The sequence below is a fragment of the Pogoniulus pusillus genome, chromosome 3, assembly GCF_015220805.1.
Source record: "Pogoniulus pusillus isolate bPogPus1 chromosome 3, bPogPus1.pri, whole genome shotgun sequence".
Classification (NCBI taxonomy): domain Eukaryota; kingdom Metazoa; phylum Chordata; class Aves; order Piciformes; family Lybiidae; genus Pogoniulus; species Pogoniulus pusillus.
Genome location: NC_087266.1, coordinates 49,318,951 through 49,335,642, shown reverse-complemented (window position 1 = coordinate 49,335,642; position 16,692 = coordinate 49,318,951). Strand labels below are relative to the sequence as shown.

The following is a 16,692-nucleotide window of genomic DNA, read 5'->3' as shown; positions in this document are numbered from 1 at the left end:
TCACACAGATAAATGACAAACAACGTAAGAGTAAATTGTAACTAAGGCAAACAGTCAAAAATAAATAGCATCTTGCAACATTTACATCACTGAGTCTTAACATCTGGGGCTTGGGGAAAAAGTGTTAATGGGCATTTGTGGGGAGGTGTTAGTAGTTGGAAGTTCTGTAAAGAACTTTGGTGTCTATCAGAATGGTGAAGAGAAGAGGGTTTTACAGCAGAAACCTAAGATAGGGAAAAGAGAGGCCATAACTGCATTGTTTCCACTGAAGTGCAGTTTTTGTGGGGAAGAGGTATTGGAAAACGTTTTTAGGCTATTTAGTGCCTCTAAATTTGACCCAGTTATTAAGATTATTCAAATACAAAGTTCTCACGGAATGTGAAACTGGAGTGGATTGCTAGTTGCCTGCAGTGGCTTTTCAGGTTCCCTACCTTCCCAATACCCACTCCCATTCCTCAGCAATTTCATCCTGTCATGCTGAGCTTTTGCAGCAGGCTACGATGGCCACAAGAATGAAATGATTTAGCAAAACGGGGGGGGGGAGGGGAAGAAGTGTTCTGATAGTTGCTGTAGTGCCCAGTGTCATCTTACTGTAATGAGGACTTGCTTTGTTTAAAGTAGTATGGTTCATGCTTAGAGATGTCAAAGGATAATTGTGTCAGTGTTTACTCGAGTGAGTTGGTTAATCAAGCAGCGTAGAGGACGACAGGCCCTCTTTACTCTCAAGTCAACCTAAGATAATTGAATGAATACTGCTATGCAAACTAGTTGAGAAGAGTGAGGCTAAGAATGTTCTAAAGATCGAGACTGCATTCTGTATGGGTCCATGGCATGAAGTCTGCTTGTTTTGTGCACCTGCATTAGAGCTTTAGCAGGTTTGGCGTTTCCTTAGGTGGCTGATGGGGAGTGCTGGTCTTTCCTGTGTGTACTTCACTCGTACTTTTTAGCACAGGCAAGTTATTTGTCCTAACTTAAAAGGAACGTGATAGCAGTGGTGAAGGTCAGCAGCAAGTATAGGACATACTAAGTATTTTAAAAGGCTAATTTTAGTTAGTGTGGGTGATCTCTCTAGGCTGCCAGCAGTCATCTAGACCTGATTTTCTCTGAATTGCATTTTGATAGTACATGTCTTTTCCTCTGACTTTAAAACAAACCTAAGGAGATTGTCTTCAGTAGGCTAAAATAGTTCTTTTCCAGTCTTTTGATATCTTCTAGCTAAGAGGCATAAGCAGCATTGTAGGCAATGTGTCCTAAGTGCCCGGTATATTCAAGGAGCTGAGATGTTTATGGGCTGACTTTCCTTTACAGTATTTAGGCTATAGATTCTAAACAGACTCACTATCACTGTACTACTTTGTTTCCTTTTGCCACAAGCCTAATCTGTCTTGTTTGCATTGAGCTCAGTTGCCTTCTGTCACTCCTGGTTGAGTTTTGGCCAGATAATGGGCATAGGCTACGTGTTTAGATTGTGAATGCGATCACGCATGAATATGAGACTGTCTTAATTTGTGTTTACTGCTGCTTTTGGGGTGCACATACAAACACACAGTTAAGTGAAACTTCATGGGAAAGTCAGTGATTGCCTTTGGGATACCTATTGTGGTTTATGACAAAGATTTCAGTAAAGTGTATAATCTTTAAAAAAACCTTGTGCATCTTCCTAGGAAAGATTGAGTTATAGATTATGCACACTATTTTCCTTATATTTTTGTGAGTAACTGTACTTTTGACCTGAAAGCAACTGATTTTAAACAATGCTATTTTCTCTGCATACAAGTAATTTAAATCTTTTTTGTGTACAGACTATGAGAAGACACAGAAATGAAGTTACAATTGAGTTGCGGAAGGTGAGTCTGCTTTACTTATCTTCTGTGCTGCCTTGCTAATAGTGCTTTAGTGTCCTGGATGAATATTTTGCCATAAGCTTTGCTTTGTGGCCCCAAACTTACATAGAAAAGTTGAAAATTTGTGGATTCTAATGTTAGTTCTACTCTCCAGCTCATTAAGCTCAGTGCAGTATAATAGTACTGCTTAACTCAGTGTATCACTTGGAAGTAATCCATGTTCAGTTTCTGTATCAGCTGTTTAAATGTTTAAAGTCTCCAAATGGGAAAAAGGAGAGTTTTAACATTTAGAAAGTGTGGATGTTCTTTTATTTTGTTCTCTGCAAATCACTGCTTCTGTGCTATAGAGGGAGTTAATTTTAGGGTGAGATTTTGATTATGTTGGGTGAATGCCAGTATAGCTGGGAAGATCATGAGCCTGAGTGGTGATCTAGATTAGTGCTCTGCCTAAATGTGCCATTTATTACACTCGGCATTTGTAACTCTTCCAGCAGTCATTCTAGACACCTTAAAAACTCACTGCTGAAGGACATTTTCACAAGCTCAGCTACCCTTGAGTTTCATGTGCAAAGAGAGGAGATGAACCTTTGCCTGACTTTGGGTACCTTCACTATATTTGAGGACTGATAGCGAGCTCTTTTTAGTTTTATCTTCTTGAGACAAATGCGGTTCTTCACCCTTTCCTTAAACATTCAGTGTCCTAGACTTGACTTGTTGCTGCTTCTCAGATCCAAATTGCCTTTTCTCTTTCTGGAAGTCTGGAAGGATGCAGTCTACATCCAGGGTTTAAATGGGACAGTGAAAAGCAATTCTTAACACAGCATTCCCATTTGTATTAAGTATGTTGTTGCCAGGCACTCAGGTCTGTGATCTGTTACGTCCTTTGGACACTTCCTGCAGCATTACAAAGCAAGGCTAGTTGTTTGTCCTCTATTTACATAGATAAATGCAGAAGTTTTGAACATGATTGCTTTTTGTCTTTTGAATTGCTTCTACTTTCTACAGACTTTCTTAACTTGGATCTCCAGCCTGTTTCCCACTGTGTTTCAAGGCCTCACGTTTTGTGTTCTAAGATTTTTGTTAATGACTTGGCTGGAATGTTTGAATATTTTGAATACTCTAGATGTAGGCCAAGCTCCTTTGAGTCTCCCATTTGGTGTATATCTGCAGTTTATGGCTTAAGTCATGGATGGTCTGTGAGTGGTGCTTCCTTTAGGAGTGCATGCCCACCTAACTTCACCTCCTATGATTTCATTATTTGCAAACTGAGGGAGAGGACAAAACCTTGCTGAAAACGAAGTGAAGGGGTTGTGAGTAGAAGTTACACTGATAAAGCTGAGCCTGGCTTTTGGAAAAAAAGGTCTGCATTTATCACCTGATTGTGTAGGAGCTGCCAAAAATCTTGTGCTAATGTCTTCCTGAGATCCTCTACTAAAAACATTGCAGAAAAAATCCTGTATCTCCTTACAGTATGGAAACAAAATATTCGTACCATTCATCCTGAGACTATAAGAATTAATTGAAGAAAGCTAATTGGACCCAGCTGACCAAGAAAGAAATAATCTTAGTGCTTACATGAGCATGATGTGTCATCTCAAAACTGTTAAATGCTTTCATGTTTTCCTAAGCAAAGAAAGTGGCTGAAGAGATCTGCATGTATTGTGTGTCATGAACTGGCTATGAAAGTGGCACATGCAGAGATCAGTTACAGGTTTAGGGGAGCCTGGGCACTGGATGTAGGTCAGATTGTAAGTCAACAGTGAACAGCAGCTGCAGAACTTGAACACAGAAAGTTGTGTTCCTCTGGAGCCTTTGCTTGAACATCTTCCACTGCAGAGATCAGATGAAATCTGTTTTCATAGGAGGTTCAGCGTGTGTCCGAGTTTCTGGTTTGCAGCAACTGAACCGCTGCTAGGGGACAGCTGGTTTGCTGTGGAAAGTCTGTAGCAGATACGAGGCCACTGCTTTCTGGTACAGAATTTGAGACTGAAATGTAAAAGGTTATATTTCATTGAGCTTCAGCGGTGGGAAGGCTAAGCTGTAAGACCATTGCTTCAATCTTCCACCTTTACATCTAACATGAGTGTGCTGAATTCAGAAAACACAGGTTGGCAGGACCTCAGTAATCCACCTAGCCATGCCTCTTCAGAACAAATGGTTATCTTCCCTTTATCTCTGCTACCCAGATGCTGAGTGTGCACCAGGCTTTTGAAGGGAATGAGCAAACTGGGAACATTCTTGATCCTCTGCAGTCAAAGCACTGCCTAGTCATCGGTTTGTCTGTTGAATCATTGTGTATATAAATATTAAGTGAATGGAGCTGTTGAAGTTGCTTACATCTGTTTTGTAAGATTGAATAATCAAAAAATGCACAGCTTTAAACAGCAGTAAACAATTTCTGCATGCATTAGTGTGGGGTATTTATTCTTTCAAGATTACAGACATCAAGGTGCATTTGCAACTGTGGTGGGTTGGGAACTTCCCTCCTACCAACTCAAGATTTACCAGATGGGCTCAGACAGCTTGGATGTGAGATCAAGCTGTATCTTACAGCAAAACGAAATATACAAGCATATATACAAAATATACTTACAGGTGTTTATGATTATGTACAATTTAGAAATAATAGAGAAACCCAAACTTCCCCCTCCCTCCCTGGACAAAGAAAGAAACCCAGAAGGGAGCCAATGCCACCCTCTCTCCAGATGGAAAACCAGCAAGATCTCACCTGTTACCTGATCAGTCAAGGTTACTGGATTGAGTTAGAGGGGAGTGAAGAACAGCAAACAGAGCCAGTGCCTCAAAACCAAGAGGAATGAAATTGTTTATGTGTAAGCTTTTTATATCAATTAGAAAACCAGTGAATGATACAGACTTCATCAGTATTATTCTTGTACAACCAATGCCCTGTTCATTCAGGTTCTGCATTGAGGTTTCAGGAAAGTCCTGGTTTCTCTTACTGTAGTTTTCCAATAAGCCTTAAACCACCACAGCAACATATTCTGTGTTTTGAGAGCGTGTTACCTCTAGTCAACATCTTCACACCACAATTCTTCTTCAGAAGGAAACTTTACCTTTTTCCCCCCTTTTTTTCCTTCTTTTCCCAGTCACTTGTTATTTGTTTAGGAATTGAGCTAACAAAGCTATCTCTGATATAAAAGGATAGCAGTCAACTGGCAGAATCCTGGCTGAGGCATGGGTTGGCACTGTAAGCCAGTCAGATGATGGTCCTGATGGTCAAGTGCCCTTTTTCTGATTCCACATTGGCCCTGCTGAACATTTGTTTTATGTTGTTTTGGGGAAAGGACCTACTGTGTTTCTGGAAAATGGTCTTGTTCTCTGGCTCTGTTGTCAGTGCATCAGTGGGCCTAAGAGATTAAGAAGTAGCTGTCTTGCTTTCTAGCAAGCAACATAACCATGGTAGTTTTGGTGGTGGATAAACTGCCTCAGGATTAGATGTTGAACTTCATCTCGGTTCCTTGAAGTTTGATTTAGAATGTTTACCATTTAATTTCAGCATCATAGAATGATGAAGGCTTCTCTGTTAGCAACAGGGACCCCAAAATTAATTGCTAACCCGGCTGATTAATCTCACTCTAAAGAGGAATGAACAAATAACGGTTGGGATTCATAGAATCACAGACTGTTAGGAGTTGGAAATGACTTCTAGATCTTGAGTCCAGCCTCCCTGGCCAAAGCAAGATTACCTAGGGCAGGCTGCACAGCAACCTGTCTAGGCAGGGTTTTTAAGCCTCCAGAGAGGGAGACTCCACAGCTTCTCTGGGCAGCCTGTTCAGTGCTCTGTCACCCTTACCATAAAAAAGTGTCTCCTCGTGTTGAGGTGAAAGCTGCTGTGTTCTAGCTTGTACCTGTTGTTCCTAGTTCTGTCACTGGGCACCCCTGAAAACTCACTATCCCTATCATCTTGACACTCACTCCTCAGACATTTATCGATTATGAGATCCCTTCTCGGCCTTCTCTTCTCAAGATTAATAGCCCCAGGTCTGTGTCTGTCTTTGTAGGAGAGGTGTTGAAGTCCCAAGTCCTCTTTGTAGCTCTGTTGGACACTCTCCAGCAGACCCTGAATTCAGTTTAAGGCTCCATATCTAAATGAAGTCTTTAACTCTATTGGCCTAAGAAATCCTGCAGTTCTAGATGCTTGGGTTTCTGTGAGGAGGAAGCTTGACTTGAGTTGCTGTGTGCTTTGAGAAAAGTAGTCCTTACCCAGGTCAGTGCTGCAGTCATTGAGTTTGACGCTACCCTTCAAAGGACGCCTTAACACTCCTAACCTCAGCAGAAACAGAAGATCATGTCCTCCTTTAAGGCATGCTAACTAACTGGAATCCTAAGAACTTCCAGGATCTCTCACAAGGTTTACTTCTGACTTCCTTTGCAAAGTCAACTGCCTCTGAGAGCTCAAACACGTGCTCATGAAAGCTCTAATTGCCAATTATGTGTGATGCAAGGCAAAGCAATTATTTGTGCAACAAGTGGTGGATTAAGAAGCCATGGGTAGACACATGTTTTATGTCTGTTTCTCTGATATACTTTGGTGTCCCTGCTCTGGTCTTAAATAAGATCACTTATGTCCACAGTACCTCCTAAATAAAGTATTATGCCATGAAGAAAGGCTCTTCATGTTGCTTGGAGAGCCAGGGTGGGAAGAATCTTTTTCTAATTCTCCAAAAGTCTAAGACTACAAAAGAAAAATGTCAAGTCCACATTTTCCAGATCAGCATAGTAAAACCTGTTTGGTTACACACCTTTCTGCAGGTCAGTGAATGTATAGCTTTCAATGTAAGGGAAATTTTGTAGGTTTAAGTCTATCAAATTCAAACAAACAGCTGCAGTGACAACAACACGGAATACTATTAATGTATTGTGCTGGAGGCTTTCCTAGCCAGTGTCGGTACCTAAAACTTCTTGGAAAGAGCTCATATCTACACTGCCTTGACTGGCTCTTCCAAATGGAAGTACTATTATGGTTGTTGTTGATAACAATTAACAACCCTAGGGAGAAAACTTTCTCACAATGTGCACAGGGTTAACCCTCCAGGGGGAGTAACCTTGAGACTGACCCTAGGTGGTCTTGACCCCTCCCCAGGAGTGGGTCTGGACACTACCATTGAGCCACACACTGGTGTATGTCTCTACCTATCTTTAGTCACCTTGCTTATCTGAGAAAGATATGCTCTAGCCAAACAGAAACACGTGATGTTGCCTCAAGGGTGAGTTAGAATTCAACTGTAGCAAAGTCAACCTTGTTTTATAATTGCCTATCTGTAGCTGTGCTTTTTGTTTGAAGACAAGTCATGGAATCTATGTGTCTGCTCTTGGATGCAAAGAACCTGGTTCAGAAAGCATGTGGTGTATAATTGAATACCTGTGGATTAGATTGTAGGATCATGAGGTCAACCTGTTCATCTTTGCAGTGGTTTAAGAAAATCTTTCTAGGTGTTAATGAGTTCTAATACGGGACTAGAGCTAACTGATGGTCCTTTCCCAACCACCAAAGACATTGAATCCTCAGGTTCATATCCAAGAGCTGTTACTAGAAATTCACTGGGTAGCCCACCTAAGAAAACTTTGGTAAGGAGAGTATTCAGTAAAGACTTTCAGAGCATCACTTCAATTGGGGCACTACAGGCACTAGTGTTCACAGCTTTTAGTTAAGCAAGGTAGAAGTGTTTAAAATGGGTACATCATTACTGAAAAGGTAATTTTTTTTCAGTAGTTCCTTAAATGAGCTGTGGCTGGAAGGTGCTTGAAGTCAGAGATTCAACAGAGTGTGAGTGGGAAATAGTACAAGTGCCATGTATATAGGGCATGCTACTTTACACACAAGATGAAAATACATACAGCCAGGAAACTGATGCAGGTTCAACTGAAAACTGATCTTGTACTGTATAATGATTTACGTTTTGTGTGTCTAAATGTTAATGCAATGCAGCTCCATGTGTATTATAAATAACTGCTGCAATATTGATCCCGAGACTGTTGTTTCAATTCATTCAAATGTCATAGTGTGATAGCAAGCTGTTAGATTCTGAAGAGTTGAAATACTGCATGAAACACTAAACTTCTCAATCCTACTAGCACTTGCAATGCCTTTTAAGAATCATAGAATGTTAGGGGCTGGAAGGGACCTGGAAAGATCATCTAGTCCAACCCGTAGCAGATCACACAGGAATGTGTCCAGGCCAGTCTTGAATTCCTCCAGAGAGGGAGACTCCACAGCCCCCCTGGGCAGCCTGTTCCCGTGCTCTGTCACCCTCACAGTGAAGAAATTTTTCCTCATGTTTACATGGAACTTCCTGTGCCTCAACCTCTGCCCATTGCCTGTTGTCCTGTCATTGGGCATCACCGAGCAGAGCCTGGCTCCATCACCTTCCTGGCACTCACTCTTTGTGCATTTATAAACGTTAATGAGATCAGCCCTTAGTCTCCTTTTTAAAATAGGCATTTTCTTCTAAACCTTTTTGAATGTTTCTGTTGAACTTTCACTCTGTATTAATGAGCATTAAGTGCTTTTATTTTTCTTCCTTTACAGAACAAAAGAGATGAACATCTTTTGAAAAAGAGAAATGTTCCCCAGGAAGAAAGTTTAGAAGATTCTGATGTTGATGCTGACTTCAAAGCAGTAAGTTCCTTGATTCTGGAATTGTTTCTAAACCTTCAGTGGTACCTCAAAACAATGCATTGTGTTCATTGTGTTTTCACTTTAATAGTGGCAGTCTTGCAGTTACCTGAAAGCAAAATGTGTAACTGACACTGTTCAAATGAGTTTGATCGTATTACATGTTTAAAAAGAGTACAATTCAGCAACAAAATGACTGAATCTTTGTTTTTTCTTTTCAAGCAAAACGTAACACTAGAAGCTATTCTGCAGGTATGTGACATTGAACTGTTTGGGGGGCTTTGTTAGGAGTGCATGTTCTGTGCATTTTTAGTTTGTGCTGTTTGGTGGTATGGCTTTTTTTCTTTTCAGAATGCCACAAGTGATAACCCAGTGATCCAACTGAGTGCTGTCCAAGCTGCAAGGTAAAAATAAATGCAGGCACAGAAATGTATTTCCTATGTATTTTTCATGAGCAAAGTGGCTTACTTCACTTTCACATTCTATTTCACAGAAAACTCCTATCCAGTGACAGAAATCCACCTATTGATGACCTAATAAAATCAGGAATTTTACCAATTCTGGTGAAATGCCTAGAAAGAGATGATAAGTAAGTATATTTGTGAAAATGTTCACCTTTACTAACAATCTGCATCCAAAAGTCCATCTCATTGTTTCAAATGAAACTGAGAACTCATATCACCATATAATCTGACACAGTGGATCATGTTCCATGATGAACCATGAATTCTGCAGGAGCATTTATTTTGTTGCTGGAATGTCACTTTTAGAGCTCACCCTGAGCATAACAAGCTATTGGGGAAAACTTTGCTGAATCACAGAACTTTAGAGGTTGAAAGGGACCTCTAGAAATGAAGTCCAATCCTCCTGCCAAGGCAGCATCCCCTAGGGTAGCTCACACAGGAATGCATCCAGGCAGGTTTTGAAAGTCTCCAGAGAAGGAGACTCCACAACCCCTCTGGGCAGCCTGTTCCAGTGCTCTGTCACCCTCACTGTAAAGAAGTTTCTCTTCATGTTGACATGAAACCTTCTATGTTCCAGTTTGTAGCCATTGCTCCTTGTCTTATTGCTGCTGACCACGGAAAAGAGATTGGCCCCATCCACTCGACACCCACCCCTCAAATACTTGTATACATTGATCATATCCCCTCTCAGTCTTCTCCAGACTAAACAGCCCCAGGTCTCTCAGTCACTTTTTGAGGGAGATGCTCAAGCCCCCCAGTCATCCTTGTGGCTCTCCACTGCATTCTCCCCAGCAGATTCCTGTCTCTCTTGAGCTGGGCAACCCAAAACTGGACACAGTATTGCAGGTGTCATCTCATCACGGCAGAGTATGGGGAGAGAATAACCTCCCTAGACCTGCTGGATGCACTTTTCCTGATGCATCGCAGGATGCCATTGGCTTTCTTGGCCACAAGGGCACATTGCTGGCCCATGCAGAACTTGCTGTCCACCAGGACTGCAAGGTCTTTCTCCACAGAACTGCTTTCCAACAGGACAGCCCCCAGCCTGTATTGGTGCCTGTTGTTATACCTCCCCAGGTGGAGGACCCTGCACTTGTTCTTACTGAGCTTCATAAGTCTGCCATAAGCCACCCTTCCCAGTTTTGTATGCCCTCATCCAGGTTGTTGATAAAGATACTGAAGAAAACTGGACCCAGCTTAAGTTTCTAGCTTCTTCCATTCTCAGCTGAACGGTGTTTTCCTTCCTGGCTCTGTGCTACTGCCTCATGTGATGGTACAACACAGTGAGTGTGTTCTTTGTTGGAGAACAAGAGCTTCAGCAAAGGAGATGCAGAATATTAACACATAGTTGCTAGGTCAGCATGAGCCAACAGTGTGCCCAGGTGGCCGAGAAGGCAAATGGTATCCTGGACAGTAGCAGGAATAGTGTGGCCAGCAGCACTACAGAAGTAATTTTCCCCCTGTACTCATCACTTGTTATGCCACAGCTTGAGTACTGTGTCCAGTTCTGGGCCCCTCAATTTAAGAAGGATGTTGAGGTGCTTGAATGTGTCCAGAGAAGGGCAACAGGGCTGGTGAGGAGGCTGGAGCACAGCCCTGTGAGGAGTGTCTGGGGGAGCTGGAGTTCTTTAGCTTTGAGAAGAGAAGGCTCAGGGGAGGTGTAGGCTGGATATTTCACAAAAAGAGTGATTGGACATTGGAATGGGCTGCCCAGGGACATGGTGGAGTCACCCTCACTGGAAGTGTTTAAAATAAGACTGGATGAGGCACTTGGTGCCACGGTTTACTTGATTAGATGGTGTTGGGCGATAGATTGGACTGGATGATCTTGGAGGTTTTTTCCAACCTGATTAATTCTATGATTCTGATTTTAAGAATGTAATGACATGAGAAAAAAGCCCTATTCCTCAACCTGCAAACCCTTTATTCAGCTAGATGGAAATGAATGCATTTGAGATAGAGGGGTTAGCCTATCTTTAGCTTCAGACAGCCATAAATGTCTTTACGCAGTTTCCATTCTCAAGGAGATTTCTGTTGTCAAATGGGCTGGGAACTTCAAAAATGCAAATTGGCATTTTGGATGTAATTTGGTGGTTGCAAAAACATGAAGCGTGAGTAGCGTTGTTTCTAGCTTGTGTAACAGAACAGTTGCTTTGAAGGCAGCTGGCAGTAGCAGTCCAATCAGGGCAGAATGTTTGCATGGGTAATGAATGCCTGTCTGCTCCAGAAGTAGATGCTTCACTGCTGTGAGAATTGTTGTAATTTGAATTTTCTGTCTAGTTGTTCTAAAACTTTTCTTCTGTAAACGTCCAATTAGCCTTTTGAAACTGAACTCAACATTTTCTTAAGCAGTGCTTTTAATTGTGGTGGCTACATAATACATTGTAGAGTTAGATTCTCTAAACATTTTTCATAACAGATTGTTAAAGTTGCTCTAGTTATAACTGAGAGGAAGAAAAGAAGGAACCAGCCTAGAACTGGAATTTTAGTGCATTTGAGCCTAGAACGTAACTATAGGTAGCTGCTGGCAAATACTATTTGTTTTTACACATCTTGACCCCTCTTATCTGTATTTTTTCCAATCCTATCCCCGCTAAAATCTTAAAATTCTTTGGAAAGTAATGGCCAGAAAAAGCTTACAGAAAGCAAATGCAATATTTGGTTTTAAAACATAGCCAACAAAGACCCCAAAAAACCATGGAAATAAATAACAGTCACCTAATAGTAACTATTCTCTGCTTCTCTCAAAGCCAGACACCTTGCTGTTGTTACTCTGACCACCTCATGCTGCAAAGCTCTCTTAGAGCTTTCAGAACTCTTAGCCTTTAGCATTTGTTTGAGCAACAGTTTTCGTACAAGCTGTTTTACTAAGCTACTGCTGGCATAGACAGCAGTTGAGAGGTCTTGGAAGAGATACTCCTCTGGCTTTCACAATATTTGTAACTAACTTTATCTCCAGGTAATAAGTCAGTTTTCATACAGGTCTTGATCCCTGTGTACCAGCTTACACTTGATGTGGGCTGTAATGTTAGAAGTGACTTTTCATTAATTGTGGTCAGACAGGAGTAATCTATTGAGAGCTGCTAGCAGCAGCAAGGCAGTTGTTCTTTCTTCCCTAAGTATGAATTGTGTTGGATCAGTTAGGTGTGAAGAGGTCTCTATTACCCTTTACAAAGATATAATTTTATGATGATGGGAGCTAAAAGTCTTTCTTGTAAGAGATCATGGAGGTTGAGTAGAGGTGTGATCAGCTTCATTGGTTGGTTTGTGCTTCAACAAGTATTACTGCTTCTATTTATTGTTTGCTTTGACTTGCTGAGCCAGAGTGAGGGGTGGAATTCAGAAAGTCACAGAACGTAAAATCTTACTTTCTGTATTTTTTTCTTACAGCTTTTACTCTAAAATGTCCAGGCCTATAGGTTGCATTTAAAAAAAGTTCTAGCTCAGTGGCACTACATAAGTGTAGAGTGTAAATACAGAGTGTCTCAGAGTGGCTAAGCCAGTAATACTGAAGTGAACCATTAAATAATCTGCAGATGATGTTTCAACTTACTACTATAAAATGATTTCATTACAGTCCTTCGTTACAATTTGAAGCTGCCTGGGCATTGACTAACATAGCATCGGGCACTTCTGCGCAGACTCAAGCAGTTGTACAGTCTAGTAAGTATTGCAGTTTGCCTGTTGAGGGGTGGTGGATATCGGGGGAAAAGGGAATACTTGGATAAGAAATGGCATTTGTTAGCAAAAGCATTAATGTAACAAATGCCTGTCTCTCCTCTTTCCACAAAAACACCTAAACTTGCTCTTAAACGTGAATCCGTTTGCAATTAACTATTGATACTGAGCATCTTGAGTTTCCAATGAAGAAGGCAGAGAATGACAGATGACTTAAGTATGACCAAAAAAAAAGACTTAGTACTTTCTCACTCTTTGGTATATTTCTGAAGTAAGGTACTGTTAATTCTCTTATGGCTGAAACTTATGTTAGGAACTAATTCTTTCTACCTCAAAGGTATGCTCATAAATCTTACTAAAATTACTAAATGCACATAGTTTATGTAAGGTTCTGTGTTTAAATAGAGTTAAGGAAATTGCTGTACTTTCCTTGAGGTTATGATTATCATCTCCTGCATACACTGAATATGAGAAAACAGTGACTTAGCTATTTCCTCTTTTTTAAGTGTATGAACCTGCCTTTGAAATCAAAATGCTAATTTATACACTTACTAGCTAGTACATTATCTCGCTGTTTGATTCTGTGTAGTTGATATTGGAACAATAAAGTCAGAATGCTTTTCAAATTCAGCTTTGGATAAAAATCCAAAGCCTTCTTAAAAAGCTCCAGACCCCCCAATGTCTTGTTTATGAAAAAACCTCCTCGTGTGACTGGGGCATCTCTGGGTTTAGATTGCTTTTCTGGTGTCTAAGTAGCTTTGAAAATCTGATCCCGAGGGTTTTCTTTTCCAGCTTCTTCATTGGTTAGTGTTTGGGTGGTTTTCCTTTTTCAAGTCCCCCAACGTTATCATGTTGGAGTGAATGAATCTAAGGAGAAGGCTGTTTGTAGTACTGGCCTTGCATTAAACAAACAAAAATCTGGGAAAAACCCTGAAGTAAAATTAGAATAAAGATATGTACAGTAGGGCCAAAAGCAGTGCTATTACGTGAACAATTACTAGAAGTTCAAGCTGGGATGTGTCTCCCAAAATCTGCTTAGCTCATGCTTGAAATGAAGAAGATGTTGTGAAAAGACTTAAAGCAGCAAAACTCATTATCCAGTGTTTGCTTCTAAAGAGAAAATGGAAGTTTAGTGCAAAAGGCCTGCTGCTTTGGCTGGGCAGTGACTAAGAGAAAACAGCCTCCCAACTGCACTCCCTTTAGGTAAGGAGTGGTTTGGAGAAACAAAGTGATAGGCCCTTGCAGCTGTAGACGAGGCTGGCGCAGATGAAGTACAAAAGAAGAGGGCCTCCTGCAATGAAGAGGGACAGATGGCAGTTGGAAGGACAGCGCAAGAGGCAAAGTGCTGTACGCACAGAGTAGACCCTGACAGGAGCCAGTTTGAAACAGAAGTAATTAATTTTTTGAGAGGGTAGATCAGAGAACTTGCACCTCGTGTTTTCTCAGGCTGCCTTGCTGCCTGGGTGCTGATAAGAAAGCATTTCTCTCCTGCTGTTGAAAGCATACCAGGATTGCGATCTAGGATACACACTTGAGCCTCGTCTCTGGAACATGTTGAATACATGCGTGGCTGAATTACAATCTCAGTAGTCACTCAGAAGGAAGCTAGAATATTCCACTTGAGGTAATGGAAGTGGGATGATTGTTACAACAACAGAGAAAGTGTTCTTAAACAACAGTGTGGTGGTGTCCCTCCTAACTTGTCATTTATAGGCAATTACTGAGCTACTCACCTAGGGCAGGGGAGAATTTTAGGTTGTCTTTGTTCTTCATATTTCTGTGTTTTCCAGGAGCATACATCAGGGGGTTGGGTCATTATCACATGCTACATTATCAACAGAATACTCACAGTTGTTCAGGAATTGTGTTGCAATTGAAAAAAAATCTGAAGCAGGACAAAATACTCTTTCCTTCAACATTAAAACTCTGGGGAATAGGTATGATCATATATGGATTCTAAAAATTGCTACAAGGATTACTGTCTTTCAAACTGTATGGGTTGTCTGAAGGCAGGTAGTGTATAGGAATAGTGGAGGGATGGTTTCTTAGCTCCATTAGATGTATTCAGCAGAGACTGGTATCTAAAATCAGTACTGCTTCCTTAATTTGGTACGTTGCCTGTATTACATAAGAGCAAATGAAAACATGTCTTAGGACTGGCAGATGGATGTAGATCTTCACTGCATTTGGAAACTAACTATAGCCCCCTTTAGGGAGGAGAGGAAGTGTGTTTGCAGGAGTGGGCATGTCGTTCTGCTACGAGTGTGTCATGATTTGGACACCTGGAAAATCTCAATCACTAGGGCATGACACCTGGCACTACATACTTGAGGCCCTTCTATATCTCTTCTAGAAAGATGGGGACATATTTAAATGTGAGGAGCATGGTTGTTAAAACTGTGGCTTGTTCTCAAGTCTGGTTTTCCCCCTCTCTAGATGAGTATAGAAATACTTGACACTTCATAACAGAGATGTGTGCAAGGTGTGGGAGAGAGGCTTTTGTATTAACGAGAATATTGTGCACATGTCGTGTTCCGGTAAAATCAGGTCTGATCTTTGTCTTCTGCAGATGCAGTACCTCTCTTCTTGCGACTACTTCATTCACCACACCAGAATGTTTGTGAGCAAGCTGTCTGGGCTCTCGGAAATATTATAGGTAACTCTTGCTGTTACAATGACTTGAATTCAGGGAGCATTTACTTTAGAATTTGACTCCTTGAACATTGGCATTATCATACAAGACTATGTTTCCTCTGAGTTCTGTGGCTTAATACAGTTTTTCCTGTGGCCAAAATTACATATGCACATCCTGTTTTTTTTATGAAGGATAGTTTTGCTTACTGCACAAAATATTACCAGTTAATTCTATACTAATTTTGTGTCTAGTAAAATATACATATCTGTATGTATGTATATTAAATTGAACACCACCTTTTAGTAGTAGGCTATTGGTGAGGAAACATAGAGTTTCAGTATCCCAACATATCATTGCATACATTTCAAGATTTTTTGTTTTTAATGTAATTTCTTTTGCAACAATTTTCATTTCTGTAGGTGATGGTCCTCAGTGTAGAGATTATGTCATATCACTGGGAGTTGTCAAACCTCTTCTGTCCTTCATCAATCCCTCCATTCCCATCACCTTCCTTCGGAACGTCACATGGGTCATTGTAAATCTCTGCAGAAATAAGGACCCCCCACCGCCAATGGAGACAGTTCAGGAGGTAAATAAAGCATTACGAGACAGATAATCTTTTATGCTCTGGGCTAGAGGCCAAATGTTTTACACTGTCATGCTATGAATTTATGCATGTTTTTTGTCACAGTCTTGTTCTGTTTACCAGTTGGTAAGTGACTTGACCAGTTTGATGCTTCTTAAGAAGAATGCAATAAAGCTGTTTGTAACATCAGAAGCTGAATAAGGCATATGTTAAAACAGACCCAACAAAAGAATTAAAGCACTAGAAGTGTTAATGTGCTCAGTACTTCATGTTGTTATCAAAAGAAGGATACAAATCTGGTTCTGTACGTGAAGGATTCAAATGTTACTATTTTCAGTAAATGCAAATGTAAGTGCAGTGTAGCTTGTGATTTGACTAGCTCAGCCTATGAGCGTGTAGTCAGTATCATTGCCCTGCTTGAGAAAGAAGCATCTGAAAATCCTTTCAAACTGGTGAACAGAGCAAATGTGCTTTTAGAGTAGACACAGCTGGTGAAGTTGTGCCATTGACTGGAATGAGTTGTAATGTACATGAAGTTCTTTAAGATAAATTCCATGTTGTAGATACAGTTTTTTAATCCCCATGAGTGTAATATTGTTAGCAAGTAAGTGTCAACATTTTGAAAATTGAGCAGAGAATGGAGAAACTTTTACAAGTAGTATTTTACCAAGTAAAAATCCAAACCTGCTCTAAGCAGCCTTAGCAAGGCTCAGTTTTGTATTTTATTAATATATGAACACAAAACCAAATTCTACTTCAAGAGGCAAGAGGGCGAATGTTTCTAATTACATTGTGTGGTAAGAAGGCTTTCAGAATAGCAAAGGATGTTTACTTGTCTGCCCGCAAAA

The 16,692-nt window shown here is 40.7% G+C and overlaps 1 protein-coding gene across 1 annotated transcript in view; it reads left to right on the top strand.

Moving 5' to 3' along the window:
* The window catches only part of KPNA3 (karyopherin subunit alpha 3), a 46,353-nt gene that overhangs the window by 17,505 nt on the left and 12,156 nt on the right, over positions 1 to 16,692 (top strand). The window contains exons 2-9 of the mRNA XM_064176092.1: positions 1,803 to 1,847; positions 8,395 to 8,484; positions 8,704 to 8,733; positions 8,833 to 8,885; positions 8,975 to 9,070; positions 12,523 to 12,608; positions 15,193 to 15,279; positions 15,678 to 15,847. Of these exons, the coding sequence (XP_064032162.1) occupies positions 1,803 to 1,847; positions 8,395 to 8,484; positions 8,704 to 8,733; positions 8,833 to 8,885; positions 8,975 to 9,070; positions 12,523 to 12,608; positions 15,193 to 15,279; positions 15,678 to 15,847 (657 nt within the window). The remainder of the gene's footprint in view (positions 1 to 1,802; positions 1,848 to 8,394; positions 8,485 to 8,703; positions 8,734 to 8,832; positions 8,886 to 8,974; positions 9,071 to 12,522; positions 12,609 to 15,192; positions 15,280 to 15,677; positions 15,848 to 16,692) is intronic.